General features: G+C 41.0%; 2 protein-coding genes across 2 annotated transcripts; both read left to right on the top strand.

Moving 5' to 3' along the window:
- The first annotated feature begins 1,536 nt into the window (after window positions 1-1,536).
- FGG (fibrinogen gamma chain) lies at window positions 1,537-6,969 on the top strand. The gene is made up of 10 exons (XM_065634428.1): window positions 1,537-1,620; window positions 1,707-1,751; window positions 2,206-2,389; window positions 2,494-2,587; window positions 3,568-3,698; window positions 4,364-4,497; window positions 4,618-4,802; window positions 5,594-5,871; window positions 6,212-6,381; window positions 6,757-6,969. Exons 1-10 carry the CDS (start codon window positions 1,546-1,548, stop codon window positions 6,769-6,771), a joined length of 1,311 nt encoding a protein of 436 aa, XP_065490500.1. The 5' UTR covers window positions 1,537-1,545; the 3' UTR covers window positions 6,772-6,969.
- A 5,854-nt stretch (window positions 6,970-12,823) lies between these two features.
- Window positions 12,824-19,547, top strand: FGA (fibrinogen alpha chain). Its single transcript, XM_065634090.1, has 6 exons — window positions 12,824-12,893; window positions 14,659-14,787; window positions 15,862-16,045; window positions 16,350-16,495; window positions 17,248-18,328; window positions 18,709-19,547. The coding sequence occupies exons 1-6, from the start codon at window positions 12,843-12,845 to the stop codon at window positions 19,416-19,418; spliced, it is 2,301 nt and encodes a 766-aa protein (XP_065490162.1). The 5' UTR covers window positions 12,824-12,842; the 3' UTR covers window positions 19,419-19,547.
- Window positions 19,548-20,487: the final 940 nt, after the last annotated feature.

Below are 20,487 nucleotides of genomic sequence, written 5' to 3'. Positions count from 1 at the left end.
GTCAGTTTTCCTATTCCTAACCCATTTGTAGGCATAATGGTCCATTTGTTTTACCCACCCAATTAGCCAGTTGTCTAGAACAAAGAGATTCTATGTATGCATTGGAATTATTTCATTACAGCCATTCTCATGTTTTATTTCTAAAATGTTAGGCATTTTCTGTCAAGATTAACTAAGCTATTTTTGCCAGTGTTGACTGTCATCATCTTTTGTGACATTCTGAAATTCTTGCCTAGGAACACAAGCCAAATTTTTCCATATTCGGTTACCAAATATTCTTCTGAAGGAGTTTCAAGCCTACATGTACTACTGTTAGTGACAAAAGGGAAGGGTGTGTTCTTTATCCTGTTGAAGGATGAGGGATACTTAGATTGTGTTGTGTCGTTCACCTATTGTGCCATGAGCATCACGTGCTCATCTGTGCTCTTGAGCGTACATCTGTAGTTGAAGCTGGGCCAGTTATTTTACAAAGTTCATACCAGCAACATACTCATGCTATATAGTCATATCTAAGGGAATCCTGATGGTGCACGGCCACTGAAATTATACCTCCAGGATCCTCTGGACTCTGTGTCATGATCTGCAGCCAGCGAAGCAGCAAAGCAATCTCAAGCAATGTGTGAGCAGCTTGGCAAGGAGATTCAGTAGTAGTTTCCTGAGTCCATGTTGATGGCATTAATGAAGCAACAGTAGAAAACACAAGAGCCGGTAGACTTTTACCCAATTTTATTTACTTTATTTTCACTCTTTAGGAAACAGAGTTAACCATGTAAAAGGTGGAGCCATGTGCTATTGGTATCAGTAAGGACAACAGAAGCACATTCTGCACATGACTCTTGAAGGTAATTAATGCCAGATTTGGAAGGGTAAACTTCTAGCATCGGTCATCCTTTGGAAAGGACTTTTGGCAGCCTGGCAGCTGGCTCACTGGTCATCAGTACAGTTACTGGAAAGCTGACTGTCACATGAACAGTACTTCAGCTTCACATAAGTGTCCCACAAATTTGATTTTTAGCATCATAAATGCTCAGATTTGCTTCTGGCCATACATGTCTTGGTAAGAAACCTTCTGGTTGACCTGATGTGACCGGATGAAAAGAGGATATTCTTATTTATTGTTAGGCTATTGGTAATTGTTACATGTAATTCAGATAGTTACTGTGGCTTTTCCATGTGCTATTTGAGTGAAACTTCTGCCAGCCCCATCCTGAAGCCATGTGTGAGTTTTCTTACACTCGTGTTCCTAGAAGTAACATCTCCATGCCTTGACTCACCTTCCCGCTTTCCCTAAGACCTTCTGGCTGGAGCAGAGATGAAGCGGATAAGTGGGAAGCAGGTTCTGAAAATGGGAGGAGTAAGAGATGAGTGCAAATTCTGGGAATCCACCTCAAGCCCCTACTCCACCTCTTCCCGCCACCTCCCACTGCCCGCCCCCAGCTCCAGCCTGCTCCCTTAAACTTCGGCCGCTCTGTGCTGGGCTGAACATTTTCGGCTGCTGACTGCAGGACTCGCACTCGGCAGTCGGCAGCGCCTGGTGGGACAGACATGATGGGGCTGAGGTTACAGAGCTGGGCTCCTCTGGGGTCTCTCCTCTCTCTCCTCTTTTCCACCAGCATGGCGGTAAGTGACAGTGCTAGAAAATGCATCGGCACAGAAAATGCTGTCACAGAAAGTTAACTGAAAACGGTCTTCTTTCTTCTCTTCAGTACATTGCTACCAGAGAAAACTGCTGCATATTAGATGAACGATTTGTAAGTACCTGAACAACTTTCTTTTATCTTAAGAGCCTGATTAAAGCTTTCCTATGCTGATTATTAACTACCATTATCACTTGTAGCTTTATTTGATCTTCATTGTTATTTTCTATACTTACTAAATGCACTGTGCTTAAACGCGTTATCTATTAATAGAGGTGTACGCTTGGTAAAAATGTAGGGAAGGCTGCACTGTCGACAAAAGCATATATCCAGAAGACACTAGAAGTAACAGCATGCACACTTTTCATGCTGTGTGTGTGTATGTACACACAGTGTGAAACTAAGCTGACTGTACATTCAAATACAGCAGACAAAGTGGCAAACAACCTCCCCTTTTTATCCACAGTTGTTTGTATAAGCAGTGTCTGAAAGTTCCCCTGCCCATATATTCTGCTGTCCTTTTTTTTTTCTCCCGAGACATTGCCAATTTTTATTCTTTCCTCTTTAGGGTAGCTACTGCCCAACGACCTGTGGCATTGCAGATTTCTTTAATAAATACCATCTCACTATGGATAACGAACTGCAGGAAATGGAGAGAATTTTATGGCAAATTACTAACTCCACAGGAACAGTAGAACATGTGATTCAACACATCCAAAGCCTCTATCCTCCAGAGAAGCAGACATTACCAAGTGAGAATATGATAACTACACAACTGAAAAATGTAGTTTATGTAGTTTTATTGGTTTTTAATTTGCCTAATTGCAATAATTTTATACCTTTGTCTGTTTTACAGATTCAATTGATGGCTTGACTCAAAAGTCCAAGAAAATAATTGAAGAAATTATCAGATATGAAAACACTATTTTGTCTCATGAAAGTACTATACAGTAGGTATCTTCCACCTTTTATACCTCTTGGCAATCCAAATAATTTTCTTTCTGTTCTTTTATCAAGTGCAGCTAAGGTTCCCTCAGACAGATTTTTTGTGCTCATGTGAACCATTGTGCCCACATTGTCCTTAGCAGCTGCCTAGCAAGGCACAGAAGGATCATGAGGATCCGATATTGCATTCTCTGCTCATCTGAATAAGCCATTAATTATTCAAGAAGTGCAAGATAAGAATGTCAGGAAGCATGACAATATTTTTATTTATGTTTCTTTTGCTGTGCCAGCTACTTCTAAAATTTTTTTCTTGACCTTTGGAGATTTTATTGATATGAGTTCGTGCTGTAATGCAGAGTGTGTGCAATATTTGTACAATCATTCACTCTGTCTAATTTTGCCGCATATATCCATGAAAATCAGCTCAGTAACATTGATATAAATCATAAGTAACTATAAACTCAGTGGTAGTCTTTTGTAAATTGACATTGAAAATACAACTGAAAACATCATTAACTTTTCTAAATCTTAAGGATATGTTTTATGACCTGAATGTACAAAAATCTCCACTTGTATAACATTATATTGAAGATGATTTATGCGTTCTGACACTTGCAGCAGTTTATTTACAGCATTTATGTTTCACAAATGCATCCATAATTAAAAAGGAATAATTTATCATTTGCTTCAGGAGAACAAAGGAAAAGTTTCCATGGAGTTATATTCATACTTCAATTACTGGTTTGAGTTTTGCTGACTAGTGTCAAGTTTCGCAGAAGGTTACGTTTTGCATAAGGTTAAGTGTGTGCTTTCCTACTTTGTATAGTTTCCTCAACTTTAAATATTGGTACTAACAGAGGCACTCCCTGTTAGAGGGGTGTATGTAGCAGCATGCTACATTGGTGGGGCGTGTATGCAGGGAAATGTATATTATGTATTCAGAAACAGCTGAAACAACAAGCCATTTTTATGTCTCTCTGTCCAGACAGTTGACAGATACGCATATATTGAACAGCAACAGGATCACACAGCTGAAAGAGAAGATTGCCCAGCTTGAGTCACACTGTCAGGAGCCATGCAGAGACACGGCCGAAATACAGGAGACAACAGGAAGAGGTGTGCAAAATGCTTCTTGTGTGGTGGAAGGTTAACCCTGTTACAAGTATCGCCATCTGGCATCACAGCAATGAGTTATTTATAATCTTATGGGCCATAGATTTCTGCAGAGGTATATAAGATAGCACGTTATGAAAACAGGGCTTGGATCAGTATAGGTGTTAGGCAGATGCTCTGCAAACAGGGTATTCAGGTGGAACAGAGGTATCATTTGCTCCATTGGCTTTTTTGTCCAAAATATGATTATCCCAAAATGTATGCTAAACGTGAGGGACGTGAGTAGAGTTTCCATGGATTTAGGACAAACAGAAGATAACTCATTATCGCATTTCTACTGAGCCATCTGAAAAAAATGTAATTATTCCACTAGCTTCAAAAGTGCCTTTTTTGTTGATGTAGAAATTAATGCAACTACTATAGTTTACACTTCAGTTGCTAAAACTCTACGTGAGAGTAAATTCCTCCTCATCTTACACAAGTCCTTTGACCTTCAGTAGGATTTTTATAGCAATTACATTAAAGTATATGGAGTAAATAGCTAGCTGTGCAACAATGATGTTCAGATGAATTGTATTTCTTACACTAAAAAAGTTACAATATCAAATAAATGTGAGGGTAGAACTGTACCTAGATTAATAAGAATCCTTCAAATATCTTTACTTCAGATTGTCAAGACATTGCAAATAAAGGAGCCAGAAAAAGTGGTCTTTACTTTATCAAGCCTCAAAAAGCCAAGCAGTCATTCCTAGTCTACTGTGAGATTGACTCATATGGCAACGGCTGGACTGTATTACAGAGGGTATGACACTTACATGTTATTACCATGAGCAAGCTTACTGCATCAGTACAGTTTTTATTTACCTACATAAGATACATATCTTTTTTTGATTGAGGTTTTTGTTTTTTTTGTTTTCCCCAGAGACTGGATGGGAGTGAGGACTTCAAGAGAAATTGGATTCAGTACAAGGAAGGATTTGGACATCTGTCTCCTGATGACACCACTGAGTTCTGGCTGGGCAATGAAAAGATTCATTTAATAACTACACAGTCCACTCTGCCATACACCTTACGAATAGACCTGGAGGACTGGAGTGGCAAAAAAAGGTATTTGCTTGTGATGCTCCTGAAAATGATAGCTTAAAACCTACTGCTTCTACTGCTGCATCAGTTTGTACAGCTCTCTGAAAAAATGATGAGCCCTTAGACCTGCTAACATGCATAGGACACTGTTTCGGCTCCTGACCTCACAGCTGTGACAGCAGTCACTCTGTGTGACTTGTTGCCAGGCACACGTGTGTGTCTGAAGGCCACGTGCTGGCAGCACTAGTTTACTTGGCAGAAGGAATTTGTTTCTCCTCTTCAAGATTCTTCACATCTTATGCATCTTATTGACTACATGATTGTTTTAGGTCCCTTCCAACTGAACTATTCTATTCTACTCCTATTCTATTCTATTCTATTCTATTCTATTCTATTCTATTCTACGCTATGCTATGCTATGCTATGCTATGCTATATTCCATTCTCCAGGAAGGCTTACTACCTTTGCTATTTCTTGAGACATCCACTTCTTCCTTCCACCAAGAATTTCCTCATGATCTAAGTAAGTCCAAATATTATGAATGCGGGAGATACACACATGTGCATGTTTACATAATGTAGATCTTTCATACATCACTGAAGAGTTGTAGTCAGAAAATGTCTGACACTGGAGCACAAATGCTGGTCGATGTGTGTCATTGAACTGAGGCACACAATCATGCAAAACCAATTCCTTTTCAAATGCTAGGATGCCATAAATGCCTTTTTCTGCAGTTGTAACACCTATGTGTTTCTCATTCACGCATGTACTGGGAATGCAGCATGCTCATATTCACCATTCTCCTTTGTTAACAGCACTGCTGACTATGCTGTATTCAAAGTGGGAAGTGAAGAAGACAAGTATCGGCTGACTTATGCCTACTTTATTGGTGGTGAAGCCGGGGATGCCTTTGATGGCTTTGATTTTGGAGATGATCCAAGCGACAAATCCTTTACCTATCATAATGGCATGCGGTTCAGTACCTATGATAATGACAATGATAACTTTGCTGGCAACTGTGCTGAGCAAGATGGATCTGGATGGTGGATGAATAGATGCCATGCTGGCCACCTCAATGGAAAATATTATATAGGTAAAGTACCTTCTAAATACCTATAACCCAGGACACCACATTTCAGTGACAAAGAAAAATAGGTCACTTCCATTGAGTATGTTTTGCTATCTGGTTTTCCCAAAGCTGGCATAGCACATTCTTTGCAATAGCTGTTAACACCAGCAGTAGGAACTTACAGCTGCTCTCCAGCCCCAAGTGGGAGAACCAGTCCTGAGAGAAGCAAACTGGGGGGAGAAAGGCAGTAGCAAGGCCTGTTAGCATGCTCAGGGATGCTATGGAGGTGTTAGTACCAGAAAAATGTATGGACACATCAACTGTTTTTGAAAGCAACTGTTTTGCTCTAACTGATATTTTTTAGATGGTGTGTACACATCGAAAGATGCTGGTCCATCTGGATATGACAATGGCATTATCTGGGCAACCTGGCGTGACCGGTGGTACTCCATGAAGAAAACTGCAATGAAAATCATCCCATTCAACAGACTGTCAGTAGATGGACAGCAGCACAACTTAGGCAACACCAAACAGGTTCGACCACAGGACCGGGGAGATATTTAAAATTACAACAGAACATAGTTATCATTTCAAACACTGAGCATGGACAACTGAAGTGTTAAGCCCACCGTATCTTAGAGAAGTTGGCTTTGTTTACCATTTTGTCACAGAAATATTTGCACTTTGATTTTAATACACCTTCCACGTTACTATTTCTTTTAACAGATAGATTAATGGATAGTCTTGTGATCAGAAATAATCCCTTACCTTCATGTACTTTTAAGTGGTACAATTTTAATTTCCAACTAGTATAACTGTGTTTGAACACCATCAACATGTCATCATAGCCTTACGTACTTCTTTCTTTAGAATAATATTAAAATGCTCTCTTTTTATTTTCTGTTTTAGGTTGGAGATTCGTAAAGGGGCAATTTCACAAAGACTGGTCTGACCAGGGAAACAAACATTTTATGTCTTAGACACTGAACTTACCTGACATTACACAGTTCAGTTTGACTGTAAAACACCGTTGACTGGAAAATGCCCAAGACTCTTCCCTGAGCAGTGCTTACCTCTGTACATGGTTATTATTTTCTGTACAAATTCTCAATAAATTTTTGATTACTACAAAAAATCTGAACTTGTTGTCTGTGCTCAACTGTTGGCCAAACAAAACGAACTTTATGATGCTTGGAAGGTTACTCTGATCAAACGTGTTTGATTCAGTCATTCCTGTGTTGCAGGCCAGTAGTTTCTGCTCTTTGTTTAGAGGCGAGTATTAGAACTATTTCTCCATAAAATATGGCTTGCTACCAAAAGTTTTCATTCTGTTTTCTGATGAAATTGATATGTGACATGGATCAAAGTACAAACCAACTTGAAAGAGGCCCAGATTACTGCTGAAGGCTACTTAACTGAGCTTACCATGAAATAATGAATACATTTGCAATCAGGATGTGTTAGGAAGTATCCTATCAATGACCAAAACCAAATATTTTACTCCAAAGCATACATATTAACAAGTTTCTCAAATATTACTCAGAATAAAAGTTTCATTTGCTATATAGCACATAGTATTAAACCATTATTCCTGAATAACCCCTCTTTGTTCCTAAGTATTTAAAATTAATCTAATGTATCTAGTGTCATTATGAGGCCAAAAAATGTTAACATTTGCAGCAGAAATTCATTGTATTTTACTTGAATTTTCTTTTTCTAGATCTGGTAGTAATTTTCCATGTGATCCACATGAGCAGACTCACAGCACAGACCAAGAAGAGCAAAGAGTTTGCGATGCTGTCTGAATGTACTCAGAATATTTGATGAGTGCATTTGCGGGGTGCATTAGCAAAACAAATTAGGTTTGTGGTTAAATTTCTCAACAAATAATACACTCAGAGCTAGAATCTATATCTATCTCAAATTGGTATATTAAGAAGTGAAATACAAAGTGTACCATGGTTCTTATTTTTAGCTACTAGTGAGAGGCCAGAAGTTCACCTGATATTTCTGAATAGCACATTCAAATGCTTTATTTTAAAGACAGGGAGACATTACACTAGTAAGACAGATCTTAAAGGCGGTTCATGCTGCCTCAACACTTTTCCAGTTTTGGTGCCCAGGTTTCTAGCGAGACTGCTGCTGGGCCTCTTTCCTTGGGTCTGAGCCTCCACAGCATAAGCTGCTGTCCCCTGTCATTGTTACTCAGGCTGTTTTGACTTAGTTCAAGTTTTACCCTTGGGCCAAAATCTAAGAGGAAGACAGGTTTCTCAGAAGCAGGTGAGAAGAAGCCATCGTAAGCATAGGGCCAGCATGGGGTTAACAACTGTTTGGGATGAAGGACAACCCCTCCACACCACTGAACCAGTATATTTGCACAGCTCTGTTGCAACCATGCAACCAGCCACGTTGAACAGCTCACCACCAGCTTTGACACCCAATTCATCACCAGGCAAAGCATTTTATGGGTTGCTCACCAGAACTAAGATTGGCTTATTCTTCCAGTTGATTTGTTGATTGGTGCCCTAAGTTTTCACAGATAATTTTAACCTCTTTGGAGGGAACCATCTGCTCCAGTGGTCAGGAGGGTCAGAGCTATTGAATCCAAGAATCTTGATTTTTCAGAGGAGTCCTATGCCAGAGTTCATCAAGGAGTCTACAGGATCTCAGCCTACAGTTATATTCTCTGGGCTCTGAAAGAACACTGGCAAAACTCTTGCCTTTTGGAACTCCTTTCTACTGTTTCCAACCCTCTATCAAAGGGGCCTGAGAAGATCTCCTGTTTCTTCTGACTCTTAGCAAGTTAATAATACTCTTGGTATTATTTTTTGCAAGCAAGTATGTTGCAATTTGACTTAATGCCCCAATTTTGTACACTGAAAAGTCATATTTCTCTTTTCTGAATCAGACTTTATTGTACGTGACAGTCAGATCATAGCTATAGCGAAAGTCATCTGTATTTAGGCGAGCCTGTCCCCCTATGAGTTTATAAACATTTGTTAGAGGATTTGGTGGATATAATGAGTTTGCCTTTCTTTCATACATGTGCTTGCAGTCACTCTTCCAAAGACCACTGTAGCACAAAGCAGAGGAATTGGGAACAGAAATACTTTCTTTTCTGTGTGCTCACTCCAAGGCAAAACCAACCAACCAAACACAAACAAACAAACAAATCCAAGCAAACAAACAAACCAGAAAAAGTGGATGAGGAAGGGGATAAAGGTAGAATGAGGTGAATAAGGTGGACAGACTGGAGGACTTACTGGGTCCCTCAGTTCCTAGGACATTGCATGGGGAAAATGTGGGATCAGATGCTGGGACTGGCTAGTAATGAATTCAAGAGTTAAGCAGTCTGAGGAGCATCTGAAGAGAAAGTGGAGCTGAGAGCTGGGGCTGAAGAAGAATGGAGTCTAAGACAAGGTGTCCAGAAGAGGGACAGGAATGAGCAGGTAAAAGGAGGAGAAGGTACTGCTTGGAACCTGGTGGTGGAGGCTGGTGGTCGGACAGGAGACAGGGACAGTGCTGGGCAAACCAGGGCTGGGTCACATCTAGGGCACACAAACCAGACTTAATCCCAGACTCCCCAGATATTGCTCTGGCAACCTGCCCAGAGCAGGGCAGCTGAAGTAGTGAACTGCATTTCTGTCCTTTGATCATGAATTAAAGTTAAATCCAAAGTTTATCTAGCTCTTGGCCTTTAGCCTTTCAAACAAACACAGGGAGAAGTGACTGGATGATAGCAACATGAAAACAAAGGTACAGGCTGAAGGTCAGGTCCTGATTCAGCCCTCAACTGGAAGTCCCGAGGAGCTCCTCCTTCACCCCAGCTTCACCCAGCAATCCCCTTCGCATGAAGCAGGAAACCCCTCTTAGCTTACCTAACCTAATGTTTGTGAGCAGTTTTCAGCGTTTTCCAGTTCCTCTGGCCTTGCTGGGAAGACCAGAGCTTAAGTGTTCTGCATTTGAAGGTCACCAGAGAGCTGTGCCCTCCGTCAGTGTCAGAGGAGGCCTGGCACATGCTGCTGCCATGTCCAGTCTTACACTGGTAGCCTCTACCTGGAACGTCACCTAGCAAATTGTCACATCCTCTCTTGGCAGGACTGGAAAGACAGAAATTCTTCTGCTTGATGTACTCTTACTGGTCTTGATTTTTAAGGCCTATTAAATTACAAAAATAATGTTTGGAGAGATAGAAGACCACAAAATCAAGCTCTTACAATTTGGGAAAAGCCAGAACTGAGGCGATGTCACATCTGAATTATGAAGGATGCTTTAGTTGTTGTGTAGGTTGTAATTTATGCAGTAAGACCAGGTGGGGCACGGTTGCCTCTTTCTTACAGCTGATACTCTGCAGAATTAGGTGCTATTCCTGCCCTCATCACCTGGCTTCTGTGGGACCAGAGGCAAGATGCTCAGGCACCTCAGAGCTGGCTGCTGGATGTTCCTCCTGAGCCCCAGTGCAGGCACAGAGCTATGGCCACTGTCAGTGGGATCTGCACATACCGTGTGCCCTGAAGACTTGGACTATCAAAACAGTTCCCAGAAATTAATAACTACTTTTTGACTTAATGTTCTCACCTGGCTTCTGCAGCTGTGAAAAGAAGAGAGTTGTGCCCAGGGAATTAATGTTCGTAAGCCACTGAGGTAGCTGAATGATGAGCACCATAGGAATATCCTTGAAGCTTTAAGCAGTCTGCAGAGCATCATCATACAATGAAAAGACAGTACAACTCTGGGCAGCTGCTTGCCTGCAGAACACCATCCATGGTCAATGTGAGAAAGAGGGGGTTTGGTTGAAGGAACACCACATGTGAACCTGTGGTAAAGCAGAGTACACGAGTGTATGCACGAGGAGAGCCCATGAAGTTTGTATGTGCAATTCTTGTGTTCCTGAGCACGGAGGGCCTAAGGTTGTGATCTTTGAGCAGAGTTTTTTATCTATCGTGGAGGCTAAATTAGGGCTTGTTGGCTTGAGTGGGAGACTCTTCATGGAACCCAGTAGATTTGGGGGTCATATTGCTCTGTTCTGTAAAATAATTAATCCTAATCCTGCAAGACTTCCTCTCTTCTTTCCCTCATTTAAGCACTTCATTGTTCTCTAAGCTTTTTATAATTATTTCACAGAACTGCTGCAACATAGCAAACAAAACTGTGTAAGATTTGGATTAGGGAAGCATCACCAGTCTTGCCCCTGCTGAACTTAGCAGCTGAGGATTTTGCTATGTGGGGATATTTATTATCTGCTTTGAGTTCAGAAGCTGCCTTACAGATATTTATCAACCAAACAACACAGCCATGGCTGGCAGATCTTCAAACTGAGCAAAGGTAACATGTGGTCTGTTTGGACATTTGTCAGTGAAGTTAGTTGGGCTGTCTTGTTACTGAAATCGGAAGAGGTTTGTTGCACCATAGTATTACTGGCACTGCACGGGGTTCGAAAGAAGACTTTACAAAGCATGCTGCAGAGAATCAACATAGACAAAACATTTTGTTTCAGACTGTGTACAGATAAGATCAGGCCATAAATATAATACGTACCCTTTGTCATGCAAAACCAGATCCTGATGGTGTAAGTGTTAATCAATGGCACAAATCAATGTAGCACCATCTTATTAAGCTGTTCTGTTTTCTGCTACCTGAGGATATGACTCACTGTTAGTGAGATGGGTCTGAGTTCTGTTAAGTTTTAGAGGGTTTTCCTAGGTAAGAGAGGCATGAAGTGCAAGGCCAGAAATGGGGTACACGGAGAGTGTTCAAGCCTCCTGAAGGCAGAAGACAAGAGGAGAAGCACAGGACAGGAGGATAAGAGAGAACCCGAGAGGCTGCTGGAATGGATCCGAAGCTACGATCAGCTATTTTGAATTAACTACGTTGCACAATGCTAGAGTCAGGCTTAAACAAGCCCCTCTAAAACAGAATTTAAGATATTGTAACCTATAGATGATAGAGAGTTTTGTGAATGTCATGCAGTTTTAAAAAGCCAAGAGAAATCTTTAATTCTTTCAACTGATCAGGCCCACATTTGCTCAAGTAAAGGTATTCTTGCTCATTCCTGCTCACTGTGGTGGCAACTTTTGAGATGAGCAGCATCTCTCAAGTGTGTCTGACAGCCAGGTACAGCACTTCCCAGTAAGATTTGTTATAGAGCTTACAGCAGCAGCACATTATCATCAACTGCCACATACAAACTATACCACTTATATAAACATGTAGGGAAACATGACTCCTTAGGAAGATTTAATTGTGCTTAACATATTTTCTGGAACATTTTCAAGTACCACTATGGTGTGATCTTCATAATTATGCATTAATTTCAAACAAATCTTGCTTGATAAAAAAATGATACCATTTGTGTAAAAGACATCATAGTGTATAACACATCACACATTATACAAACATCAGTAAGGTCCAGCTGTAAAAATGGATGTAAACTGAGCTTGGCAGTCCTCAGGAATGAATTCTGGCTGACGACCACATGGTCACAGATAATCTGTATCAGCCTTTCTCAGACGAGAACTTGCTTTGGAAAGGCCGGTGGATTTCACAGCAGTGGAACACAGTCACACAGAAAGGGCAAACCATTGACTTCCTTTTCCAAATATCAACTCTTTGATTATGTGAGATAAATGCCCATCACACAGAGTGTGTGTCTTCCAGCAGGTCAGTATTGCTGGATCACACTAGGTCCTGCATACATCTTTGTTGAACAACCAGTTACAAGAAACTAAGCTTTAGATGGATTTTTTTTTTCCTGGAATACATGATGTTGCCTGCATGTTAGTGTTGTACAAACTTATCTGGAGCAAATAACATTGGGAACTTGTGCAAGAGGCCTTGGGTAATCACCTAAGGGAAGGGGACATTTGGCATGTTTTGTCTCCAAACAGAAGGTAGCATAATGATTAATCTCAACTTTGCATCAAGGTTTAAATTGCACCAAAAGACTGGTGAAGAACATCCTTCCAGTCAGAGTTCTGTTCACACTTCTCCTGAGGATGATATCAATGAAGATCCTCTGTGTGTTGCTGTGCCTCAACTTAGCCTGGGTATGAGTTTGCTTATTTAATTCTTTTCATATCTTTCTGTTTTGGAGAGTGAGCTTTTATTTAATGTTTGTTCAGTACGTTTATACAGTTTGGCTGTCACATAGCTCGTGAAATTCAATGCACACAGGCATGCACCAGCTTACTGCAGCCTCTTCACTGCTGAACTTTCATCAGTAGTTCTTGAGTATCCAGCTCTCTAGTTCTGCTTAATTTAGTTTTGCTGAATCTGCCTGGCTTCAGAAGCAGCAAAGCAGATACATTAACAGGAATGCATAGATTCATAGATGATGCTATAATTGTTAAATCAAACTGACTGAAAGCTCATGGCTCCAGTCAGTCAGTCAGGAATTTTCATATTTATTAAGGTGAATTCTACTCTCCTTTGGATGGTACTTTGGCAGGGTTTTCCACCTACAAATACAATACAATTATTATAAAATACGTATTAAAAAAGCAAGAATCAATTTTTAGGTAATGAAGGAGATAGACTCAATTTTCAACTATACTAATATAGCCTTCCTATTTTCTCATTGAGGTCTCAGGTCATAATCTTATGTTAGATTCTGTATGTTTCTCTTTGTGACTGGTTTTTTTTGAAGAATGTGAATGTTTTAACAAATGACAGAAAGTTTAGAAAGCAGATGTGACAAAACAGAGGCAGTCGTATTGGTTCCGTCAATGCTGAAAGGGCACAGATCACCTAAAAGTAAAGTTTCTTTTTGTTACTTTTAAGAGGCACTTGGGCCAGACCCTCAGGATGAATCAAACCAACTGATTTTGGTAATGACATTCCAGTTCCCCAGGGCTGAGGTTCTGGCCCTGGAGACTAGAATTAGGAAAATTCAGAATTAATCTGCCTCAGGATTAATCATCATAATAATTAATCATGAATCTTTTGAAACATTAATTATGCTGCTTTAAAAGAACATAAGGTGTGCAAAGGAGTCCAGTCAGACCTAATTACATCTCAAGCCCTAAAACAGGGCTTTCTTTCATGAAAAAGAAAGCATGAAGGGAAAAAAAGAGAAATTTTCCAGTCCTTTACTGAGCAATAACACAGTAGGAAACCTTACAGTGGCTTAGAATTAGCTTGCATATATGCACTTTTGCTTCTCTAGTTTGAAGGAAATCTCAGTATATCTATTTCTTTCCATTAGCACAGTGGAATCCATCCATCACTGACATGATTAATTTTATTACAATATTATTAGCTGGCTTGCTTTTTATGCCAGGCAAAACAGTGCTGCAAGCTTACAGTTAGCAACTGTGATTAAAATCAGAAACACTAATGGGAACACTTTCTTCGTATGTATCTTTAAACCAGTTTTGTGTAGACTGAAGGTGGTAGAATGAAAATAGAAATTTAGTGGTATTGCAGCAAATGGAAATAGAACATGGAGGTTTTTTAGGTATTGTTTTCACTTATCCTTTTGCAATCTAATTTCAAGTTAATTTTATATTTACACACAGAACACAAGATTTCTGTGGAATTATATTATCATCCTATATCCTGAGTGTCACCAGCTCCCCACATAACACCATTAAGAGATGAGAAGCTTTATTCCAACAAAACAAACAAAATCTTATCTTAAAATAAATGTCAGGAAAGAAATCCTTGCACTGTTCAGTGCGATGCTTTCCAGATGGCTGTAATTTCCACACATCAGCTATGCCATGAAGTGAGGACTTCACACTTATGTTTCTGTTCTCTTGGCAGCTATTTAGTTAATCTCTGTTTTGCTTTCCTCCCCTTTTCTCCCGGCAGGCACAAGATGGAGAGACCACCTTTGAAAAGGAGGGTGCAGGAGTGCGTGGTCCCAGGATTGTGGAGCACATGTCCCAGTCCACCTGCCAGTACGAGAAGAACTGGCCCATCTGTGCGGACGATGACTGGGTGAGCAGTGAGATCTGGGGGGGAAAGCAGTGCCCGTCAGGAGGGTGCTCATGGACCTCAGGTGGACCATCACGATGGGTGCTGTGCAGCCAGCACGGGGTTGGGCTTTAGGTCTGAGGGAGGACAGGTAACGCTTCATGTCAAGGCAGCCTGGTGGCATCTCCTGTGGGAAAAAAGGAAAGAAAAAAATGATGAGAAAGAAAGAGGGAGAGGTTTGCAGGGGTGCAGAATCAGAAGAGAAAGTAAGTCTGGAAAACAACAACAAAAAAGATTAAATAAAAGAATGCTATTCCTCGAAAAAAATTAGAAGGATTTATTTTCAGAATCTTGAAATTACCACTTTTGGAGTTGATAAAAGAAAAGCACTGAAAGAAAAATGTGTGACAAAGAAAAATAGCTAGAAATAACTTACACTTCACTAGTTACTGTTTAGGAAGTCTGACAAAATATTCAGTAAAAGATTGATTATGATTGACTGAATGTGTTTGTGTATAAACTTAATTTGTCTCTTTTGCCTCTTGCATCTCAGCCCACCTGTATGCAACATTTATTTGATGAAATATTGGCAGAGAGCTTTAGTCTGTAAGAATATTAAGCTTTTCCGGGGAAAATTTTGCTTAAATAAATTGGCCTCTGACATCCTTGCTCAAACTGGACAACAAACTTCTCCTTACAGCAGCCCTTTGGGAAATATATATATGCTTACACACACACATATAGATGTGTATATATATAATTTCAACCCTGTGGAACAGAGGAGAGGGAAAATTAAGGGTTTGCTTGATCCTCCCTTTAAGGCAGTTTTCTGAGGGATGCACTTGACTGATTCCATCACACCAGTACCAGAGGCATAGGAGGTAAGGGATCAGCTCCCAGGCAGCTTGTTCTAAATCACACAAGTCCTTGATGAAATTGTTGGATGAACAGGACAGGACATCTGAAGACAAGGAGCAGAATCTTGCCTTAATTTTTTAAATGTGTTTTCAGTGTTGGCCAAAAGTCTGCAAACATAATGTTTAATAAAGGCTTACTCATTAAGATTTTAACACAATTATTTCCCTCTTCCAATCTTAGGGTACAAAATGTCCCTCGGGCTGCAGAATGCAAGGGCTGATTGATGAAACAGACCAAGATTATAGTCACAGAATAGACAAAATCAAGAAGTTGCTTGCAGAAAATCAAAACAACTATAAAAAATCCAATCGGGTAATTGTGGAAACCATAAATGTACTAAAACCAAACCTGGACAGTGCTCAGAGTGAGTATCTTGCACCCAGTTTTCTTATCCACTGCTGAATGTTGGTTGGTTTTTTTTTTTTGTGCATAAGCAATATGTAGTGAAAACATATGCTGCACTGGATCCTATTATCCAGAGCCAGAATAAACATGGTAACACAAGACTTTTGACTGCTAACTAGTGGAAACTAATGTAATTTTTACCTGGTCAGTACTATGAGAAATATGTTCTTAATTATGTTTTAATTACGTATTTTAAAACACGCTACTCTTTTAGGAAAGAAAATCACGCATGCATAGGTGACTCTGATGCATTTCTGTTTCAGAGATTGATGAGAACTATGGTCACGTGTCAGGAGAACTGCGGCGGAGAATTGTGACATTAAAGCAGAGAGTTGTCACTCAAGTAAACAGAATTAGAGCTCTGCAGAACAGCATCCAGGAACAGGTGGCGGAGATGAAGCGCTTGGAAGTAGGTTATCTACGTAATTTCAATTCTTTCAGAGCTTAGCTACAGAAAGAGGGTCTGTCCATTATATCGTACCTGGCAAACAGTGCTCCCTCTGGAAGAAAACATGATGGAACTCCGACAGGATCTGAGCTGTGGAGGCAAATCCCCAAATGAGTTGATTTCTGTGCAGCCCACAGCCAGTGCTGGAGTTAGAGCCCATGTTCCTACGTTGCAGCCAGTTCTTCTGACGGTAATGCAAGCAGAAGTCCTGCCACAAGCAGCAGGTTTGCTCAAAAGCCGTTTTGATCCCTGCATTAGAGATCTGGCTTTTGGATCATTTGGGAAAGCAGTGGTACCCCCAGGATGGCAGACCTCACAGCAGGGCCACGACAGGCTCTGGGCCAAGTCCATTATCTTCCCCTCTCTTTGGAGGACCTATTTCTGTCCCAGTCCCCAGGGAACGTGCCCAGCTCTGCAGCACTTCCTCCAAACCCAGGAAGACACTCCTATGACCCAAGAATAAATGGAGCAGAGATTGGGAACATGCTACAACGTAGTTCTCCATGTAGCTCATGCACAGTGCTACTGCACGTGTCATATTTACAGCGGAAATAAAACCAGGGATGATTTCAAAACTGAGCTTTGGAAAAGCTCAGCTGTAGGTGGGAAGTACCAGGGCAGCACCCACCTTTCCCCAGTTCAGTTAAAGGATGCACTTGCTTGAGAGGGTCAGGAAAGCTCCCTAACTAAATTATTTCTCTCTGTTTATGTAGGTGGACATTGATATTAAGCTCCGAGCTTGCAAAGGAAGCTGTGCCAGAAGTTTTGATTACCAGGTGGACAAAGAAAGTTACGACAACATTCAGAAGCAGCTTACCCAAGCCAACTCGATCAACTTGCACCCAGAGCTTCAAACAACCACCTTGAGCACACTGAAAATGAGGCCACTTAAGGACTTAAATGTTCCTGAGCATTTTAAGCATAAGCCTCTGCCAGAAATGCAAGCTCTGAACATAATTAATAACATCAGGCAGATGCAAGCGGTATTAGAAAGATCAGAAACAGACATAAACCCGTCCCGAGGCGACAGCTTGTATCACGTGGCAGAATCAAGGGGGGATGGACCTTCACACACCAGCAAATTAGTTACTCCTGCTCATGAGAGAGAAACCCTTAGTCTGGGAGGCAAAACCTCCTCCCTTGTTCGTAGATGCACCAAAACTACCACCAAAAAAATTGTCACTGGCCCTGATGGCCCTAGAGAAGAAGTAGTTGAAAAAATGGTTTCTTCTGATGGCTCAGACTGCTCCTTTTTACAAGGAGCAGGGAATGTTGGAGGAGAAGGGAGCATGTACCATGTTAGTGGGACAGGTGACTTGCACAAGCTAGAGAAGTTATTCCCTGAGCTAGACTCATTTTTTACCCCTGACTCTCCATCCACTGCTGGTAGACCCTTCAGTGGATCTAGCAGCATTTCAACTAGCAGCCACGTAGCTGGCACAGGCAGTAGCCACTTAGGTACTCGAGTATCCACTCATTCAGGGACTTACGAGGGTAAAGGCAAATTTACAGACTTAGGAGAGGACGAAGAAGATGACTTTGGAGGACTTCACCTTCAGCCTTCTGGATTCCCATCTGGCAGTGCAAGTCACTCCAGGACTGTAGTGACCAGCGCCTCTTCTAGTTTCAACAAGGGAGGCTCCACTTTCGAAACCAAATCACTAAAGACCCGTGAAATAACTGAGCAGCTAGGTGGGGTGCAACACGATGAGAGTGCAGAGGATATCCCAGACTTTCAGGCACGCAGCTTCAGACCGTCAGGAGTGAAGCAAAGGACACCCAACACTGGGAAAGGTACACAGGCATCACAGAAGTAGTTATTGAGGTAGTGGAGCCAAACTCCATCCATAATCAAACTGACACATTGGTTTTAGATACTGCAGTACAACAGTGTGATGATAAGCTGCAAGCACTGTGTCTGTTTGTTGCCACCTCAAAAACAAAAAAAGAAAATAGTTCATTAATACTTGGTATTACATAGACAATTCACAAATTAAGAAGTTTGTAAATTTTCCTTTTCTGAATTCTTTTTAATGTTGCCTGTCATTTTACCTAGTGTAGCCCAAGACATGTTTAACAATTTTCATCAGAGCTATGGGTACTTGGATTCCTCTGAACTTTTTATTAAATTTTGCTGATAACTCCTGTCAAACCAGCTCAACTTTTTTTTTTAGACTGTGATGATATCCGCCAGAAACACACTTCTGGTGCCAAAAGTGGCATTTTCAAAATCAAGCCAGCGGGATCCAATAAGGTTTTGTCAGTTTATTGCGACCAAGAGACCACTCTGGGAGGATGGCTATTGATCCAACAGAGAATGGATGGATCAGTGAATTTTAACCGGACCTGGCAAGACTACAAGAGAGGTTTCGGCAGCGTGGACGGCAGAGGGCGAGGAGAGTTCTGGCTGGGCAATGAAAACATACACTTGCTGACTCAGAACGACACTCTCCTCCGGGTAGAGTTAGAGGACTGGGATGGAAATGCTGTGTATGCAGAGTATATCGTACAGGTAGGGTCTGAAGAAGAAGGGTACGCCCTTGCCGTGTCGTCCTATGAAGGGACCGCCGGGGACGCGCTGATCGCCGGCTGGCTGGAGGAGGGCTCCGAATACACGTCCCATGCCCAGATGAGGTTCAGCACCTTTGACCGGGACCAGGACCGCTGGGAGGAGAGCTGTGCGGAGGTGTACGGAGGTGGCTGGTGGTACAACAGCTGCCAGGCGGCCAACCTCAATGGAATTTACTACCTGGGGGGCCACTATGACCCCAGGTACAACGTTCCTTATGAGATCGAAAATGGCGTGGTCTGGCTGCCATTTAGAGCCTCTGACTATTCCCTCAAAATTGTAAGAATGAAAATCAGGCCCATAGAAATGCTGTAGAAAGACAAGCTTTAAATATATATGTTACGACTACCAGTTGAAATATTTTTTTTCATATATATGCATGATGTACCATTACCCTGTGAATCTGAAGGCAACTGGACACACCTGTGGCTTAAAAATAAACACTGAATAATTATTAAATAACCAGTTATTTCATCTTATTTATAACTGACAAACCTTTTCAAAGAAATATTGATTTTAAACCCCTTTTTATATAAACTTTGTGTACCTCTTTGACTATGTCTCTGTCTATGTTTTTGGCAGCTCACACCTTGACTGGAGACCAAAATATTTACAATTTGAATTATTTACTTTGTTTAAGAGTATTTAAGAAGAGTTTAGAAGCAAGTTCACCATGAGCTCCTGCCTCCACTAATATGAAACATGAAAGTCTGTCTGATTTTGATAGTCACACTGCTGGGCCATGTTCTCTCATTTCTGTTTTGAGGGGAGCAAAACAGTGGCAGGAGTCGGTTCTCAGCCAGAGCTGCGAGTGGTTTGGTTTCTCACTGTTGCCACAAATATAACATGGAGTACACTTTGATAAAAGACACGTGCATTTTAGGACTGATTTTTAAGGACCTCCTAAGCTTTGATTTTACAAATATAGAAGTAGACTTTCTATCCCATTGATGAATTCTAGGTAGTTTGTCATGCATATTTTGGCTTCAAAATAAGACAGTTCATGGTAACTTATTAAAATACAACTCCCAAAACAGGGTATGATTTCCTAGTGGCCACTAAAAGGTAATGACTGTAACCAGTTCAAGCCAGATGAGGAGCACCTGGATGGCTATAGTATGTTTCCTTGCTTCAGAATGTTTCTCGGCATGCGTCAAGCAAAGATTCTTCTACGGATAAGGGCTTTAAATCAGCAACTTGCTGACAGTGTGTGGTGAGGATTTTTTAGCAGAATGCTGGCTGCATGGAAAAACAATTATATTGGTTGTACAATTACACAAGAGCAGGGTGTATTTACCTTTATACCTTATGACATAAAATTTCACAAGTATTTACTCTGTTCAATATTTCTGCTCTTCTATTGAGAAACAAGTATGAGCAAACT

This window comes from Caloenas nicobarica, chromosome 4, assembly GCF_036013445.1.
Source record: "Caloenas nicobarica isolate bCalNic1 chromosome 4, bCalNic1.hap1, whole genome shotgun sequence".
NCBI classification, from domain to species: Eukaryota; Metazoa; Chordata; class Aves; order Columbiformes; family Columbidae; genus Caloenas; species Caloenas nicobarica.
This window is presented reverse-complemented; position numbering and strand designations above follow the sequence as displayed.